Raw genomic sequence first — 20384 nt, forward strand, 5'->3', positions numbered from 1 at the left:
ATGCAGAGGGCTTACTCCTAATCAGTTACTTTATGGGTGGAATTTTTCTGCAACTGGAGATCAAGGGAGGAGTGGTTCTGGAAAATAACATTATTTCTTTTCACAGTAGTTGATGTAAAGAGGTACATGGCAAGCCTTGCCTTTGTGGTGTTCCCTAGTCTCTTCTGAAAGGAGAGAGAGCAGAGGGGGAAACTGGAAGAACATCCTAGGCATAGGGTGTATAGGGTCTGTCCACTTCATTCAATACTGCAATCCTATCAGGATTCAAATTGGAACCCATCCACCCCAGTCCCAAGACTAAAGGCTTATATTTTTCCATTACAGCCTTACAGCCCACACAACACCTTAATGTGAGAACGCTACTGATTAATAGTGGCTGTGTTTATTTGTGGTCACCAAGATTTAACTCAGATAACCTTTCCTTTAGCAAAACCCTCTGCATAGGAACAGGTGATGATAATTTACATTAAGGACTGGTCCAAGGTGTTTCCATTCACTTCAATGGGCTTTAGATAAGGACCTAAGTCCTCTGAAACGCTAAAATATATTGTAGACATAAAGTACTTTTAATTCAACATGTAATTAAAACCAGGAAGATTAGTTTGTTTGTTTTTGTAGTAAGTGGTTCTCTCTCTTTCTCTCCTCAGAGTTCATCGAATGACCTCACTTTTCCGTGTTTTTGCACATCCTTCAAATGCCAATCGCAAAGCCCACAAGCACGTGCTTATGTGCGTGTAAACAGCTTTAAACAGCCTTTTTCACTCACCTCCTGTGATTGATTTCTGCCTCATTGGCAGCATTCTTCCCCGGCCCCCAGCTGTGCCGTCGGAATGGTGACAGTGGTCGCATGGAATTTCTTAAGACAGAGGAGTGGGTAGGCACTTCTGTAATACTGTCCATCTCTTCTTCCATCTCGCCCGAGCCACCAAGTTCACTCTCCCGTCCCCCTGCGGCTCCCATGTCAATGCCGTTTCCATCCAGAGTGTGCCTCTCCTTAGGCCTGTTGAAGTTTAGAGCATGTGGAAGGGATATGTCACTCCCAAGAGAGGAATTCCTCTCCAAAGAGACTGTGTCGTCTGCCGATGAGCTGGAACTGGTGACATCGCAAGCAGACTGTTCCTCTTCAGGCTGTTACAGCAAAAGTAAAAACATGAAACTTAGGTAAGAGAGATCTCAACTGACAGCCTGGGCCAGAGCCAGTCATCACAAAAGCTAGGCCCGTTCCTTCTTATTTGCGCAAGTCACCCCCTACAACTTTGCTCCCTTGTCTTATCCTACCCAAAACCTCATCCTGCTACTGTAAAGTTGGGCTCCCTACTCAGTTCTGCCCATGCAATCCAATCCTGACACTACAGCACTTCCTGCTATTCTATTAATGTCCTTCTCACAGTTCTGTTAATGCACCGTAACCCTACAATGTAGCTTCTCCTGCATTTCCAGTCCTAAAGCCTTTTGCCAGGCAAAGATTTGTAAGCCTGCCAAATACTTATGTCGTTTAAATGATGGGCACAGATGATTGCTAGGTCATATGACTTCAGTCTGCAAACTCGGTCCTCTTTGTGTGAGCTGAACCAGATTGGTAGCTTCCAGTCATTACAGCAAAAAGGCTAACACACTGTTCCACTGCACCATACAGCACAAACTGAACATTAGTCAGTAGCATAAAACAAACACACACAAAATGATTAGTCCCCTCCCCCAACCACCTTCCATTTATCAAAAAGTTAATGTCAGGAGTTTCAGCATTTGTCAAATCCAACTATAATTGAAAAATACTGTTCCACAGGATTGGCCACCTTGTGGGACGGGTCTTTATTCAGACTGTAATCTTGGGTTTAGTTTGCTCCAAAAGCAATACGTGGAACCCCAGCTAGCTCTCTTCGGCTATCGGCCACATTCTGACAATACATCTTAAAGCGAGTCTATGATTATCCTGTGTTCCCGATGGCTAGTATAAAAAACACAAGCATGTTGATGACATCATTTTCAGATTCAAGGCCCATGTGGGAAGTTTCAATGTATATTCCTGCAGAGTCCTGCACTGTATCATTTAAAATAATAATATTCCGAATGTTTCATCCAGTTGTATATAATGGACTATTCACCAAAGCCACAGTGGCTAACTGTCTTCAACTATCAGAGGGGTAGCCGTGTTAGTCTGGATCTGTAAAAAGTGACAAAGAGTCCTGTGGCACCTTATAGACTGACGAAGTGGGTATTCACCCACGAAAGCTTATACTCCAATACGTCTGTTAGTCTATAAGGTGCCACAGGACGCTTTGTCGCTGTCTTCAACTAGCAGGCTCACTGATACTTAACAGGAACTGAGCATTCGGGGAGCTGCAGTCCGTCAAATCTCATTTGCAAAAAGATAACAGAATACCAAATTCAATTGTCAGACGAGAGATGTGCCTTTACAAATGCAACAGACAACAGTAATGAACGTGAACACAAATGCTGTTACCACATTCCCACTATGGGGCACCTCAAAGTCCAACATCGTGGGCTCTTTAAAAATCAGTCAATTAGACCACTCCAGAGTCTGCATGTTTCTGTTCTGCGTTTGTACTAGAACAAAAATATCACCTAAAAGCTTCTATGGCAATTAGAAAGGGAGTATGAGGTGTTTGAAAACAGTCGTTGGTAAAATACTTCATAATTTAAAGAGAAACCTTACTGCCAAGTTTGATGGGCATTAGCCCTGCTTCTCATATCAGTTTAATAAGTACAAGATACATTTTTTAAGGCATCTATTAAAGAAATGCTTCCACATTCTTTCCCACAATCACATCCATCAAAAACCAATATCCACAGAGTAGACTGCATGAGTAATACTTTCCCCCCCCCCCACTGTAAGTATATATTTTTGGTTGAAATAATTCAATGATCTGTGTGTCATGGTAAGGAATATCGTCCATGAAAGATATTTTTTCTGTAAATATACTCCAGTGACAAAATTAGTGTTAGAAAAAAGTATATTACAGTATATTTTTTAAATGAGGTTTGGGGTAAAACAAAACAAAAACATAAGAAAACTGGAGAAGCGGCCTTATAAAGTTACAGATTTTTTTTTTTTTTTACATCATTGATGATAGCTTGGCATTTGCATGTCATGATGACAGTTTATTGAACTTCCTAAATCCAGACAAATTACTTAGTAGTCATGATGAGAACAATACTTTATTAAAGAAGGAAATAGTTTGTTTCTCTTTTCCAGGTCACAGGAAGCTGTTGTCATAATAAGGCAGAGTCCCTGAAGGGCAGGAAGATTGCATCCCGGCTGACCACCAGAAGGGTACAGTTAGTTAAAGGACATTAATCCTGGATGCAAATGGAATGGATGTAGTGCAAAATTGCCAAATTACTGTGTTTTGCTGCCTAACTCCAAAACAGGGAAAGGGATTTTTATTTTCCAAATGGAAATAATTTACTAAAAAAAAAATCCCTATTTTAAAAAAAAAATCAGAATTACTTTCCCTCATATATGCGCTTGCTTGTTTCTTAAATTACAGCTGGATAGAATCAAAATATAATTTAAAAATTATAATTAAAATTATACTTATACATTTGGTTCATTTATGGTTTTGCCTTCATCTCTTGGACTAGTTTAGTAAAAAAAAAAAAAAAAACACACAAGGTGCAAGTTGCTCGAGCCTCCAGTGTACAGTCATGACTCTAATATCCCTCCTGTTCTTCAGAAAAAGTTCTCCTAAATAACACTGATTTCCTATTTTAAAAAAGACACTCCCTTCCTGTAAGACAAAGCATTTTAAAGAGTCAAGACTAACAGGGACACAGTGTGGCCTAGTGGATACAGCACCAGACTGGGACACAGGAAACTTGGATTCTATTCCCAGCTCTGCCAATGGGTGATCTTGAACAAGACACTTGACCTCCCTGAGTCTGTTTCTCCATCTGTAAAATGGTGATAACGATACTGACCCTTCTCTGTAAAACGTTTTGAGATTTATAAATGAAAAATGCTGTACCGGAATTATTATCATCATAATGCTCAAGAACTCTGGGCTGCACATACTGATCTGCAATTGCAGAATTGCTCTTGAGCACTGAATTATACACACTAAAGTTTTTATTTCAAGATTCCCAATCAATGTAAAAGGGCATCTCTGATTCACAATGAAAGTGTAGCTTGGCACCTGTACTTTTCAATCAAATATTATAATGGAGATTTATTAACTTAAGTAAATAAGATGTTAAATCTCCCAGGAAATCTTGCATATTTCAGGCTATGGCTAGCTAGACCCATCATGTCTGTTCTCCCTAATTTGCACAGCTAATTAGAAAACCATTAAAAGCTGCATTAGGAATAACAATAACTTAAAAACAAAAATGGTACAGCACAGGAGATTGTATCTGTAGATGGGAATCATCATGTTGGAAAAACCTGTACAAGATTTCAAAACCTGGAATGCAGAAAATGTCCCTCCACTCCATTAACAAAACATCCTCTTTTAGCCCCACTTATCAGTTGCATGTAAATTCCCTAGATAATGATGCAAATTACAGAAAGCAAAACCCACAACACAAGACTGGAACCTCTCAATATCACAAGGCCTGAGAGTCATAAGCTATTCATCACCACCACCACACAGAGATTTTTTTTTTTTAATTTAGCAATTTGCCATCACAGTAGATTAAAAAAAAAAAATCTGTGTTAATGGAACTTGTAAACTGTGCTGGCAGGTCCACAGATCACAACTGCTTACTATTCTAGGTACTCAATTCTAACCCTGCTGATGACCCAGTGTTGGGCGTGATTACTAAACTAGGTATGACCATGGCTCCTAGGTGTTAGCTAATTAAAAAAACAACCGAAACCCCACATCATCATACACTAGCTCCTGAGAACTTTAAGGAAGGCAGATTAATTAATGTGATGGGAATTTTAAAACCACAGAATGTCACATGGTCTTAATATGTGCCAAAAAGTGGGAGGGTCTTAACATTAAAATTAGAAACAAACAGTTTCCTTTGTTTCTTTTATGCCGTCGTTCAGGGGAGTGTGGAAGCTTCTGGGGAAAAGAAAGATCATAGATGAAGGTAAAAAAAATTAGTGAGATGGGGCCATCACCCAGGAGGAAATCTTTGGGAGAATCCTAATTCATTTTAGCATTTTGGGAAGTGAAGGCCAAGCTGTCCACTCATGAAAATGATCATTGTATATCTCTATATATCACCGACTCTCTATCTACTGCCCGACTATGTGCAAGATTGAAAGCTTTAGGAAATACTCCATAGGATTTCTCTTCCTTTTCCAGCTGTAGGCAGTGTACCACAGCTTAACTTGTAAGACTGCTCGGTGGCTCAAAAAGATAAGGAATACAGTCTCCGGTGTGACCTCTGGCTCACAGAGGTAATCTCTTTAATAATATCTGCAAGGGCAGGTTCACAAGCTGCATGGTGACTTTAAGTGTCAATGGGAGCTTAAAAGCTAAGATGAGCAAGCAATACTAGTTATGCCCCAGGAAGATAGAGTTACACAGACGACAGGAAATAACCTTAGACAGCATTAATCATTCACAGAAGAGACCGTTGCAATATCTGCCTACTGCACAGATAGCTCTCTAGAGAAGGAGGAGGAGGATGACTAGGCTATGGGAATAAACACTGGAATAGAGCCTGACATTTTGCTGGAGTCTTAGGGCTCATTGTGTAAATGACTCTCAGATGCCAGCAACTGCAAAGAATCTGAAGAAACAAGGCGTGCTTTGATGATAGGGCCTCTAACTGAGGAGCTCTTGTTTCTTTGGCACGTGATGCTCAACCCTGCATGTGCCAATCAGAACAATATGGGAGATGGGTAAAACACATAGTAATGAGAACATATATATACACACACGCACCTATAGTCAGATGCAGTCCCAGGCATCTCGCAGAGATTGACTGCTCAGAGGACCTCAAGCCTCTGGAGCCCCTGAACAGAAGCAGGGCTTAAAATGGATGAAATGTTAACAATCTTGTGGAGGCTACAAGAATTTCTGATATTCACAAGAGGCTCCGTATAGCCATGGGACTGCTCTGCCTACAGTTTCCTGACTATATTAAACAACTAATATTGGATTTCCAGCCAGTGCTATCTTTCACTTCACTGAGTATTTGTAAAGTAACTCTTGCTATGAAGAATGGATGTTTCATACAGCAAACAGCTGCTGCAGCAAGCGGTTCAAGTGTAACTCCATCCAAAGGAGAAACAGGAACTTTACAATAATAATAATAATCAGGAATGGGCAAAATCGAAGTGCTCGAGGTTTTGAGACCCTCACATGCTTTTTGGTTTGTTTGGGTTTTGTTGTTGTTGTTCACACAAGTAGTTTTTACAAACTTTTTTCTTCCACAGTTGAAATCTATTTCTCTTCCCCCCACTCCACCGCAATTCAATTAAAACAATATTGACCTGGATAAAGGGAAGCCTGGGCTAGTTCCTAGGGACAGAACTACCTCACTACCTCTAAGAAAGACAGGCTATAAGATGTCCTACGGTATATGCTGTGCTTGATCACTAGGATTTCTCTCTCTTTACTCCTTTTTTAAATTAACTCTTTGTTTTTCAGTCTCTGCACTTTCCACTCCATTTTTCACTTGATTATTTTTTTATTCCCTGCTCCTTTTCCACAGTATTTCCTATACATTTAACAACACAGACCCTGATACGTAAGAACTGGTGTGCACATCACAGAATGTCTAGCCCGACCTGCCTGTATTTTGATGGTCTCTCTCCCCTGCACAAATTAGTCTTCGATTCCTAAACCAGAACTCGTCAAAATTAGGGACTCGAATTGGGAGAGTGGTCTAGGATATACTTAATGAATTTAACTCCTTGCTGTTCATGTACGAACCTGACAAGAAGCAGGCAGTGAGCAGATTCTGATTTTTATAACATTGGTAATTCAGAATCATTTGCTGAATGGGTTACATGAACATTACGGGTCGTTCATAAACTATTTGCTGTGACTACCACTCATGATTTGCTATGAATAGTTCTCTATTTATGCTGTGTCTTTGGTCACCTAAGTTACATGATCTTGGCAGTGCTCCAGAGCTGGATGACTCCCAAACCCACGAACCCTTTAAGATGGCCATTCAAACATCAATACTTGTGTAAATGCATATTGTCACCATCATGTCTCTGAAATATGTCAATATTCACAGCACTTTCCATTTTGAAAACTTTTTTATGGACAAAACGTGCTGGTACTAACGTTTGTGAAAAGTGAGCAAAAAGGGCCACAAATACCATCTGATTGAGGTCAGTACTCATTTGAATGAATGTTCAAAAGCACTTTCTTTTTAAAACTGATTTTTCCCATCTCTTATTGGGACCCTGGGAAAAAAAGATAAATGAAAACCAGAAAAAGCTACTGAAAGCTTGATAGTATTGATGAAAGCTTCTGGTATTTACAAATATACAATGGATTGAGGCACAAATGTAGTAAAGAGGTGCCAAACATATAGGAAGGAGAGAGACAGGGAAAAGGGAACCCTTCTGTTTAGATCTGGAGGGTTAGCAAAGGGGAGACAAAAGTGCTTGTAAGGCAGAGGTCAACTAAGTCATTTCAGCTTTGAATAAGCTTTCAAACTACATTGCTAAATCTTTTCAGTTTTACACCCATCTCTAGATGCAATCCACCACATAGTGGGAAAGACTCAGAACACTGATTTGATAAGAGCTTTCCATTCTGCAAATGAAAATTTCCTCAGTACTTGCCCTGTCACTGTAACGGAGCCATTAAAGAATCATATACCCTACTTGCACACTTCCCTCGGCCCCACACCTTGACGTTTCTTTCCCCTGTGACACTCCTGCCATTTTGGATTACTATGTCATTTTGAACCTCCATTTTTGTGGTTATATTTTGGGAAACACACCTTATAACATGGGGGGGGGGGAAATGTAAAACGTTTTGCCATTATTTACTTTAACTCCCCACTGCCACTTCCACAAACACCATTATTAAGATCAGACTCAAATAATGAGCAATGCTGAACTCTGTAACTCATGCAACTCCCTGAATGAGATAACTGGAGACAATGCTCTACTCTGCCGGAAGGAAAGCCCTGTATAGAGGCAAGTTCCCCTCCCACATTTCGTGAGTGAGATGGGAAAGGGTGAGGCTGGTGAGCTCCACGCCCTGCCACTTTCACTAAGGGTGACTTTCCAGTGCATTTACAGCACATGAGATCACTTAATCCAGGCTGTGGTCTTTCCCATCGTGCTGGAAAACGTTCGCCATCATCTGACTTGATTTAACCAAAGAGAAATTCAATTTGTTAAATGCATTTCTCTGGAAGTTTGCATGAAAATCGCCCCGACTTCCAGTTGCTCAAGATAGGAAACGCATGTCTGAGCAGGAGGTAAGCATGGGATGGCTACAGATGATAAATAATAATCTGTGCAGAATTCTAAGCTTCACCATATACACACAGAGCTTGTGCCAAGGTTTCTGTGACGGTTGTTCACAGGAGTCTAGTGAGCCTTCTCATTCTGGAGCATTTTTTCCTGAGGTGCCCTTTCAGCCACCTCCTATGCTTATCCTTTCACCAGATAGAGTGGGTGAAGGCAAGCATCTTAACATTATAAATTGGTCAGCTGGAAGTATTTGAGGGTGGGTGCTTTCTGCTTCTCAAGTTAGACCAGGCTGTCCTGGTCCAGGAAGCAGTAGACCCAAGGCAACTTCTGAAACAAAGCAACTCTCATTTAAGAGTCTGATCTTGTATCTTGGTTTTCACCCTCCTCCTCCTCCTCAGGCCAATGATGACTCTCAGGACTTTTAGGCCCCTTAGCAAACTGGAAGCACTGTCACTCAAAAACACCCAACAACTAGAGCTATTACTATCACTTATATTGCTATTGCCTGGCAATGTAACCATGTCACTCTGCATTGTTCAATTGGCCCTAAGTATCCAGAGTGAGTGTTTTCTTCCTTTTAACATACTCTCACTGAAGTGATGGAATCACACTGGTTCTCCAACAAACCGTAGTATACAGTGCAGAGGAGGCCAATGGAAAGCTCAGTGCTTTGCAGGAGGTCTCTGTTTGTAGGAGAAAATGTAACGTTTGTAACACTGGATTTCATAGCCTCTGTGCAACCTTTATTAGAGACCTTAAAAGAAAGTGTAACTTTTCAACTCTTCCGATTGCGTTTGAGCTATCTGCAGAAAGTTCAAATCAAATTATCCCCTTTAATGAACCCTGCTGGAAATCAAAAACTTTGTGCAAAACCACAGCAAACATGTCCCTCTTGATCATCATTGTAGCTGTACACAAGGGGCCTGATCCTTCCTATCTCTTCATCTATTTCCAGTTACCTAATCACCAGTCGTTATATAGGCAGAACTCCCACAAAATCAATGGGAGTTTTGCCTGGGGAGGGTCGTTAGGATCAGTAAGCTGGCCTTCTGAGACAGCCCTACCTTTCCAAAGACGATGTCATCCATCCCATCGCCAGGCAAGGGGAAGAGTTCAGACTCGCTTCCAGTTTCTCTTTTCAGGACACCCTGTGATGAGGCACAGTCTCCACTCAGCCCATCTTCCAGGAAATTTTCACATTCTGGGGAAACAAACAACAAAACACCAGAATGAGTTACAACCTGGCCTTTTCTTTTGCAGTCACATGCATCCATCTCTCATTTTTGCTGCACGAGGTACAGAGAGGGCATCACATCTGCAATTGGTTGTCGACAGCAGCACTGGTCACGTCAACTAATTGCTACTGACCTATTTAAACAGGCCACAAGTGTAGGCTTTCCCTACACAAGTGGCGGCCCCAGTTTGAGAAACACTGGCGTAAAGCATATGTAAGTGAAACATGTGTTCCTTTTTCTCAATATCAGAGAAAGTCAATTCCATTTAATTCTTTAAAGCCAAGGTTAGGATTTCTTTAGTGCTTAGCAGGAGAATTTCCCACATCTCCTACCAGGGGTGAAAGAGTTCACTTTGTTTTGGAGAAAGGTATGCTCTCTTAACAGATTAAGTTATTCAGAATTCATACGTTTTTTAAATTTTGTACTTGCACCTGGAACTTTGATCGTTAGAGACATTTTATAAATTAAAAATAACTCCATTTCAACCTAATGCATGTTTTCATAAATTGCCTCTACCTTTCATTATCCTGGTGCTGAGCACAGAATGAACACAGAGTACAGCTGGTCTGAAAGGGATTATCTCCTCTACATCATTTTTTTTTTAAAAACTAACAAACTTTAGTTTTTGTTGATATTTCAGTGCAAAATGTCAACATTTCATAGAAAAACCCCAAACCTGAAAATCAAAATCTCTTCAGCCTTTGGCAATCAAAAAATGTTTAGCCAAAAACTGAACCATTTAGTTTCTATTTTTTTAATGAAAAAAACTGAAAAGAGTTGAGAAAAGCAAGCACTTTCTATGAACATTTTCATTTTAGCAAAAAACCAATTTTCCATCAAAATATTTTTAAGTAAATATCTTCATCCTGACCTAACCTAGGCAGACAAACACATTTTGATGGTATCTGCTTGAATGAAACGTTTATTCACTTTTAAATTACATCTATTGTGCTCAACCCTCAGCTGTGTCGTACGTACACTCTGCGTAGCTGAGGTGGGTTTGGGGTGAGGAGAGAAGCCATAAGCCACCTTTGTCTCTATCTGAAACAGGCCCCCTCTCCCCCATGGCAGCTCTACTTCAACTGTAAGCCTCTTGGGGCACGGACCATCTATTGCTCCTGTGTTTGTACAGCCCCTAGCACAACAGGGTCCTGTACCATAAGTAGGTGTCCTAGGTACTACGGTAATACAAATAATATTACGCCAGCTGTAGCCAGCCTCTGCACAAAACTCAGCCCAAGGGATAAGGAGTGTCAGGTTGCACCGCAAAGGTCTCCCACGAGCCCATGTTCAGATGGTCCTAATTAAAAATTCAACTCTAGCTAAATAGTACATGTAAACTCAGTACTTCTCAGCTGAGAAGTTCACTCAGTGAGTATGTGACAGGAGAAGAGACGCCAAAATGAAGGCTGGCTACACTGTATAGTCTACTGAGTCACTGAGAGATGACTATGTTGTGGTAGTGACATGCTTGGCCTTTGGTGGTGGTGGGGAGAGAGCGCTAAACAGTCAACCATCCGCCCCTGGCACCAGCACTGAGCCATTACATCTAGGAACAGCATGGTTCCACCTATTTCCATCTGTGTCCCTTGGCTAGTGGGAAATGGAGACAGCTTGATAGTTGTACAAAAGAAGAATAGTGGAAAGTTCAAAGAGAATGAAAAAAATGCTCTTTTGAAAGTACTCAGATACAACGAATGCTTCCCTAGAAAACTGCTTTCCACTAGTGGAGATAAAGATGTTCCCTGTGGTACTATAATTACGCTCAAGAAAGAAAATAAGACTGGAAACACCAATATTCCAGAGATGAGTTTCCAAACCACAGAGAATAGGAAAAGTACTTCTTGTACTAGGTGTGGCTGTTCCCCATTCCTTCTCCCCTTTCAGTAACCCGGAAAATCTGAACCTCTTTTCCACAGCTTTGGGGGGGGGGGGGGACAGAAAGAGAGAAAAGGAAAAAAGAGAAGCTGTAACAGACTGTGAGCCAACATCCCGGACAATCCAGCTGGCAGTTTAACAGAGCATGTCCACATTCCAGACAGAAAAATAAACAGGCTCAGCGACGTTCTGATGGAAAATTCACAGGGAAGCTCCAGATTCGCCAATGGACGGATACCTCGCCCAGAAAATAAATCAGAACAGGCATTAAACAGGATTGCAGGGCCAACAGAGGGGCATGAGAGGGTGGAAGAGGAAGGAGTTTCTTTCTTTCAAGAAACAATGGGGGGAGGAGAAACCTGACACATACCTCGTCCCAGCTGCGCTGAGAACTTTCCAAATCCAAAGGCTGTTTGGAATAATTCTCTCCCCTTTTCAGAGGCACTTTATTTACTGATTTTTTTAAACAGTACACATGTTGCACAATTTGGGACTCCACATTCTTACACCATAACCTGATAAGGCATTGTCACAGTGTCGTCACCAGGGCTTAACAGAACTAGACAGATGACTCTCATCACATATACGTCATGTATTTACTGTGCACACATGATTTATAGTTTAACTCTGCTCATACATGTGTGTGTGTGTCTCTCCATGGCGATGCATATGAAAATAAAATGACACTGGGTGCATTTTTATGTGCATCATATGGAGACAAATACAAATCAAACTAAAAACCCCTGGGAAGGAAAACTCCAAGCAGTTCACTGCAAGGAATTATCACAGCATCATCCCCTCAAAGTGGGGGAGAGGTAAAGGAGGGAGAAGGCATAGCTTTCTAACTGAATGCTTGCACTGAGATCCATGGGAAAACCATAGCTCTCAATGTATTCAAGCAACCTATATGTTTTTTATAAGAATTAATATTAAATGAGATCCTTTCTATAAGTGGTTGTTTTTAATGATCCTATAAAATTTAAGTGAGCTCCAGCTCTACTATCAAATTTGATAGGATTCAATTCCATATTGTACTCTTGGGGGAATTCTACGCTACTGCAAATGTGCAGAATTTATGTGCCCCGCAAATTTCTTTGCTTCCCCGCAGAAAAATGACTTTCGGATGGGGAAGCAAAGGGAAGCCACAAAAGCTGTCATGCAACCCACCCCAGCAGCATGTTTCGGGTGCCCAGGGCAGCCGGCAGAGAGGTAAATCACTATGGCGCTGGGGGCTGACTGGGGAAGACATGGCTGGTGGCTCCTACCCTGCACTGAGCTCAGCTGCTAGTCCCATCAGGGCTGGGGAGGACAGGACTTTCTCTTCCCTTGCACAGAATCCGGGGCCACATCAGACCCACCCCCAGATTTCTCCCCCAGCTGTAGGAAACTTTGCAAACTCCGCCCTTGCCCCACGCTTCCTGCGCCAATCGCTCCTCAGCTGCAGGAGGAAGGATCACTATACAGGGAGCTGTTCCTGCATCTGCCCAACCCATGTGCATCCAGACCCCCTCATACCCAGAACCCCCCCAATGAGCTTCACTCCCCCGCACCTGGACAACCCCAACGAGCCACCCACACCTGAATCTGCACCCTACCGAGCCCCAACTAGCTGCACCTGGAGCCCCACCCCACTGAGTCCCACTCCCCCCAGCATCTGGATCCCCCAAAATCTCCCCACACCTGGCCCCCCCACTGAGCTCTATCCCCCCTACACCCAGCCCCCTCCCCATACCTGAGCCCCAGCCACCTTCACCTGGACCCCCCTGCAGTGTCCCATTACTGTTACACCTAGAACCCCCCAACAAGTCCCTGTACATCCAGATCCCCCCCACACCTGGATTCCACAGTGAGCTGCCCACACCCAGATTGTCTCCCACAGAACCCTCTCAACCCACACCTGTCCCCCCCACTAAGCCCCTCCACACTTGGATCCTGCCTTGCTGAGCCTGTCTGCCCACACCTGATATGGAGGGGCAGGGCCGGGGGTGTTTCTGGGGCAGGCCCGTTCTTTGCGCTGTGTCAGGGTTGAGTGCAGCCTCACCGCTGAGTCCGTGTCCTGGGGGAGGTGGGAGGGGGGGAGAAAGGGGAGCTGCACAGTGATCTCCCATCTCTGTGTTGTGCTCCCCAACGCCATGCTGGAGCTTCCACATTTATTTGACAAATAAAACTTGCAGAATTTTAAAATATTATGCGCACAATTTTTAAATTTTGGTGCAGAATGCCCTCTGGAGTAATACTGAATTCTACTGGTTGTTGAGTTAATGTCTGCAGAACTCTACTGATTTCATCTCTGTCACCTTCTGTTAGACCTTTGCCTAAAGGGGAGAGAGACACCTGCATTCTTCCCTGTCCCTCCTCCCATTCCGCAGCATTGCAACTCAGTCAGGAGCTGTGTTGCTATTGTGATCCTTGAAGTCTTTGTGCAGTAACCACACCACTTCAGAAAGGGACAGAAGCGGAGGAGCTGGAGTACAGACACTGGCTTCAGAAGCGGTAACACCAACACTCCCACAGTCAGATCAACAGTAGATTTGGTGTGTCCTATTTTCATTATTTATAGAGTAATGGAGTGATATGTGTAAAGGCATTTTGCAAACACATAGAGCACACAGGCTCTGCCTTGAGGAACTGAAAATCAATTTCACAGAGGGAAATACAACCCACAGGGAAACCACATCTGCAGAAGATGGCAAGCCATGTTGAAAGGTCTCATGAAAGAAGAGCAATTGAAAGAGGAGGCTGAGTGCATCTTGGGAGTGCTAGGCCGTTCTAAGCATAGTGTGACATATGAAAGAAAAGACAGCTGAGGGTGGTTAAAAGGAGACAAAAGAAGCAGCTAAGAGACATGTAAGTGGGGGTGAAATTCGGATGGACTTTGAAAATGCATGCAAGGAGCTTAAACTGACGTAATAAGAGACAGGAAGGCAGTGAAAGGATTGGTGCTTGCTACTGCCCATCAATCTGGGGGGGACTCAGAAGTGGAATTATTGACTGTTTAAAATATGTGATACTTATTATCTCACTGATATGGTGGATTACTGTCAAGTGTTTCCCCAGGGAAAGTCCAGGTTTTAAAAGAGTTTTATTTTATCTAATAGGGGTGTAACGGGGTGAACACCCGCTCCAGCCCTGAAGGGGTTGGAAAAGCCCTGCTGAGGGCTGGGGCTGGGGCAAGGAGCAAAACCCCGGCTGATTGGTGAAATGGCTGCAGCTGGGGCCACGCCCCAGACAGAACAACTCGGCCTTATAAGAATGTCAGGGCAACCAGAAGCTCAGGAGTCTCGCTCTGACAGGAGAGAGAGACAGGCCTGGCTGCTGGGGAACTCACCGGGGACCTAGAGTGAGGCAGGGCTGGGGAAAGGCCTTGCGGGCTGGGAAGCCCTAGGCTGCAGGGCCTGGTCCTAGCCCCACATAGATATTGGGGTTGCAGAGGGGCAGCCTGAGGGTGGGTAAAGGCAGCCAGTCCAAACCCCTTGTTGCCTATGATGATTGGCTGATAGACTGCAGTCCGCACCCAGGGCGCGGGGGCTAGATCAGGGGTCTCAAACTCAGATGACCTCGAGGGCCGCATGAGGACTAGTGCATTGGCCCGAGGGCCGCATCACTGACACCCGCCACTTGCTGCCTCTGGCCCCGCCCCCACTCCACCCCTTCCATGAGGCCCTGCCCCTGCCCTGCCTCTTCTTGCCCCTTCCCTGCCCCCATTCCAACCCCCTCCCTGAAGTCCTCACCCCAACTCTGCCCCCTCCCTGCCCCCAGCGGGTGCAGGAGGGGTGTGGCGGGGGCTCAGGGCAGGGAGTTGAGGTGCAGGAGATGTGCAGGGTATGGCAGGGAATTGGGGTGTGGGGTGCAGGAGGTGTGCAGGGTGCAGCAGGGGGCTCAGGGCAGAGAGTTGGGGTGTGGGAGGGGTGTGGCAGAGGGTTGGGGTGCACTGTGTGGCAAGGGGCTCCAGGCAGGGGGTTGGGGTAGAGGAGGAGTGTAGGGTGCAGGGTGTGGCAGGGGCTCAGGGCAGGGAGTTGGAGTGCAGGAGGGGTGCGGGATGTGATGGGGGCTCAGAGCAGGGGGTTGGGGTGCAGAAGGGGTGTGGAGTATGGGCTCCGGCCCGGCGCCGCTTATCTAGAGCGACTCCGGGGTGGCAGCGCCACGCACCGCGGCCAGGGCAGGCTCCCTGCCTGCTTGCCCTGTCCCACTCTGCTCCGCTCCAGGAAGCGGCTGGAGTCCCGGGGAGGGGAAACGGCACCATGTGCTGCTCTTGCTGCTCCTCCAGGTACCTCCCGCAAAGCTCCCATTGGCCGCGGTTCCCAGTTCGCGGCCAATGGGAGCTGCAAGAGCACGGAGCCCTCTACTCGCCTCCCACCCCCCTGCCCGGGGCTGCAGGGACATACAGTAGTTCAGCCGCTTCAGGGAGCGGCGCGGGGCTCGCGGCAGCACGGGGTAGACGGTGGGGGCCGCGGGGAGCTTGGCAGGCCGCACAAAAGAACCCCATGGGCCGCGTGTTTGAGACCCCTGGGCTAGATTGTGACTGGCAGTAGCCATGACTGAGGCGACATGGGGATAGAGGGTGGGGTTCCCCTGGGTGGGGAGACCTAGAGAGAGAGTGCGGTACTGCCAGGGGAGCAGCACCCAAGCCAAGGGCACCGGGGTCTGGGAGGGACATGGGGGCCAATACAGGCTAGACCAGTAGTCGGCAACGTTCGGCACCCTGGCGGGCCAGGCCAGTTTTATTTACCTGCTGAGGCGGCAGGTTCGGCTGATTGCGGCCCCCACTGGCCGCGGTTCGCCGTCCCCGGTGGCTCGGGACGGCGAACCGCGGCCAGTGGGGGTTGCGATCGGCCGAACCTGCCACGTCAGCAGGTAAATAAAACTGGCCTGGCCCGCCAGAGTGCTTACCCTGGCGAGCCACATGACGAACGTTGCCGACCCCTGGGCTAGATACCTGGCCTGCAGAAGGTGCTCTGACGACTGGTGAGCTAATTCCCGAGACGACCAGCAGGAGGCGCCGCAGGGGTGAATCCGTGCCTGATTACAAGGGGCCAGAAGCAGAACCTAGGTAGACCCCATTTCACTTAACTACTCACATCACCCCCTCTTAACAGCACTTTGGCCAAAGTCAGATCTGAACTTCACATTTGGGGCCACTGTACAAGTCTTTTTTTGTGTGTGTCTTGCATAGAGAGTAAGACTCAAGGCTGTATCCTCAATGAAAAAACTAGGTTAACTAATTTCACTTAAGAAACAGCTCAGATTTTTGAAGCAGATGATGAAGTCCCATATGAAGGACTGCATGGAGCTTGGGCAGACACTGGACTGTTGTGTTAATTCATCAGGACAGTTACATTGCCACCTCACAAAACTGCAGTTAGGGCTGCAGATTTGTCACTTTGCTGAACAAGTCACAGATACTTTGACTTCTCTGTCTGGTTGTGACTTCCATGCAGGAAGGCTCTAAGTGGGTCATGACAGAAGGGTGGCTGGGCCAAACCTCAGCGGCTCTGTGTCTCCATGAGCCAAATTGCAACACCCACAGCGAGGAGCTGGGCCCAATCCCACAGGAACCACCGCTGCCCAGAGTAAGCGTAGGATGGACTCGCTCTCAACCCCAAAGCCCAGCCCTGGGACACAGGAGCCACCACTGCCCGCAGTGAGTTTGGGGTTGGCTTGCTCTCTAGCTCCCTCTCCACCTCCCTTCCTCACCTGGTCCGAAACAGGGTTGCAGTGCTGGAGTGGTTCATTTGTCAGGGCTTTGTTTAAAAAATAAATAAATAAATAAATAAAAATCATGGAGCAGTCACTAAATCCATGACTTTTACTAGATTTATCATGATTGCTCTGTGATTTTTGATAAAAAGAAATGCCGTGACAAATCTTCCAACCTACGTATAATACTCATTTGCAATGGATACTTCACTCAACATGTTGCTTGGTCAGCATGCCCAGAATCAAACAGACAGCTCGCTACTTCACTCCAGGATCTGATCAGGACACGACAGTGCACGTCTAGGTGCATTATTCAGCAGGAAGCAGAGGCAGAATGTTAATGCACTAACCAGGGCTGCCCTGAGGATTCAGGGGGCCCGGGGCAAAGCAATTTTGGGGGACCTTTCTATATATATATATAAAAAAAAAGTGCAATACTATAAAATACTATATTCTCGTGGGGGCCCCTGCAGGGCCCTGGGCCTGGGCAAATTGCCCCACTTGCCCCCCCATTTGGGCAGCCCTGACACTAACCAGAGTGTTGCTGTTAGCCAATAATGTACACTCAGGAGAGTTAACCCTTATCTTCCAACTCATCACTGAAAACAAGTTAATACCCCTCCTTCTCCACATCTCAACCCCTCAAGTGTAATTTCTTTAATGAAAACAAAGCAAGAAATGGCCGCTGTAAGAAAAGCCCAGTTCAAAGCCACCATTAAGGAAGCAGATAAACTACTCCAACTTATGCTGTTTTAAACACAACTATTAGAAGACAGGAAATATTCCCTCTTATCTGGGATATCAAGGCACCCTGAAACAGGCCAGGCTAGTTTTTCCATCCATGTGGAAGGAAGGGCAAATATTAAACAGCATAAATGACCATAAGCTCAGCACAGCTCTGGGGTGGGGGTGGGAAAGATGGGTCTGAACCACCTTTCTTTTCCCTGAATCCTGGGAACCAACGGAGGCTGCTGGGTGCTCCGTACTTTTGAAAGATCCGGCTACTGATTTAGGTGTCTCAATATGGATTTAGGAATTTAATTTGGGGCACCCATTTTCAAAGTCTTGGCTATAATCTATACACCCATGCACTTCTAAATTTTATTTATGAATCAAATGAGCAAATAAAATACTTTAACACAGAATTGTATCATGAGAAGATGGGCTATGTAGCTGGATGTCTCAGTACCAGTCATATAAGCACTGGAACAATGGACTAATAATTACATGTGCCATTTTCTCCCATTTGTGCATGTTTTTATTTTATGGGGAAGGGAAAGAGGAGAGAGAGAAAGGGAAGGAAAGAAGGATAATTCCATGGTAGAAGGTTAATTGTAAGGAAAGACTGGTTCGTCACCTTCTTGAATGAAGGGATTGGGAGCACAGCATTCTACTTACCTCTAGATTCATGAGTTTGCGTCGGCTCCAGCAGTGAAGGATCTGAACATGGCTCTATTGAACACCAGCTTTCGCGATTTATCTGAAAGGGCAGAAAGTAGGCCAAGTAAGTAAATGTCAACAGTGAGGCCATTTTAGGGAGTGCAGTGCTCCTGCTTTAAGTGCATAGTGCTCTTGGTGCACGGAGACCTGTCTGGACATTCCCACCAGTGGCACTGTGCTGACTTGAAGATTATAGGACCATTTTCACTTTCCAGCACTGAGAAAGCAACGTATTAAGGTCCACAGCTCCACTGCCATGGGTACTTTGGCCTACTTGAGGCTTACGGGCAGAACAAGACCTGTCAGTCTCTGGCAGAAAGGGAATTCCCCACACCCCAGTAGTGCCCACCATTTGAGACAGCCCCCACCACCTGATTAATTTAGTTCTACTTCCCTGAATTACAGATTGTGTTAACTAGACTGTGAGGAAAAAGCACAATGATTTATCCTGCTGTAGGGGATGGGACATTCCCTTTAGTGAGACACCACCACATCTCTGGGTGCCAATGTCCACCTGTTTCCTTTGGATTTTCTTGGTCTGGCTCTGAGGAACTCTCTCAGAAGCTGACAGGGCCTCAGCTGCTGCAAATACTTCAATCGGGGAAGTGGAGCCGAGGGGAACAACCTGGGATTTGGCTGGGAATCAGACACAACACACAAATTGTTGGTCATTTGAAATAAAAGGTTGGCCTTTCTCTTTGTAAAGTTCTGCAGCAGGGAGGGCTGGGGCAGCCGCCAGGGAGGCAGAGACAACCGCAGGGAACTTCTGGGGGCAGGGCATTACGGTGCTGCCAGTAACTGACACCAGAGATCTGGTTCTGTCCCCCAGCTGCAAGCAGACTGAAATATCCATTGTAATGGATCCGTGGACCTTAGCAGAGAGAAGAAAGAGAAGACGCAATATTTTATCACTCTTCAGCGCTCCCTCCACTACATGTAGAGAACATCAGAAAGGTGGGTTTGGAACTAGATTATGACATCTGCCACCTCTTAACTGGCCAGTGCCACAGGAGAGCCAGCTGGTAAAGTCACAGAAGTAAAAAAAATCAGCATTAGGCACCCTGGAAAAGCATTAGGCATCCTGCTCTGATGTCCTGGCTAAATCTTACTATAATACAGATACATACAACAAACAGCCCTAATGTTATACGGCTTTCTAATTGCCTCCTGGGCCAAAAGAATCTCAAAACTGTCTCACAAAGCGATAGGATATGTGTTTGTTTTAAATGGCTAAAGAAATGACCAAACATACATCATCATTATTTTCCAAGATCAGTGTGAGATCCTGCTTGAGTGGACAGGAAGGATGACACAATGTTTACAGTGCTAGCCTTGGACTCGGGAGACCCAAGCTCAATTCCCAGCTCCACTTCCTGTGAGACCTTGGGCAAGTCACTTGTCACTCTGTGCCTCAGTTCCCCATCTACAGAATGAGCATATCACCATAGTACGTCAGGAGTGCATTATGAGGAGATACAATAAAGATAGATACTGTGGTAATGAGGGACACAGAAGAATCTAAGATAGAATGGGAACCAGAAGCCCTTTAAATATTTCAGATTTCACATGCATGTAACCAGTCTAAGTGACGGTTACGATGAAAAACACAAGACATTTAATAGTAAACATACACACACACTAGCCGTGAGGCGATGTGGGTGAGGGGAAGGGATTAGCACTGTCCCATTCATATGCATCGAATACCTGGGAAACACTAATGCGCAGTATATAATTAAATAGTTTAGTAAAGCCTGAAAACATTATAT

At 45.2% G+C, this 20384-nt stretch overlaps 1 protein-coding gene across 6 annotated transcripts in view; it reads right to left on the reverse strand.

Annotated features, from left to right (window-relative positions):
* Positions 1 to 20384, reverse strand: part of AKAP13 (A-kinase anchoring protein 13) — a 339157-nt gene that overhangs the window by 87027 nt on the left and 231746 nt on the right. For all 6 annotated transcript variants that reach the window (XM_034783693.1, XM_034783692.1, XM_034783688.1 and 3 more), the window contains 3 exons: positions 18577 to 18658; positions 9433 to 9569; positions 767 to 1128 (listed from right to left, as the gene is read on the reverse strand). In XM_034783693.1, coding sequence (XP_034639584.1) covers positions 767 to 1128; positions 9433 to 9569; positions 18577 to 18658 — 581 coding nt within the window. The remainder of the gene's footprint in view (positions 1 to 766; positions 1129 to 9432; positions 9570 to 18576; positions 18659 to 20384) is intronic.

This window comes from Trachemys scripta, chromosome 10, assembly GCF_013100865.1.
Source record: "Trachemys scripta elegans isolate TJP31775 chromosome 10, CAS_Tse_1.0, whole genome shotgun sequence".
Lineage (NCBI taxonomy): Eukaryota > Metazoa > Chordata > Testudines > Emydidae > Trachemys > Trachemys scripta.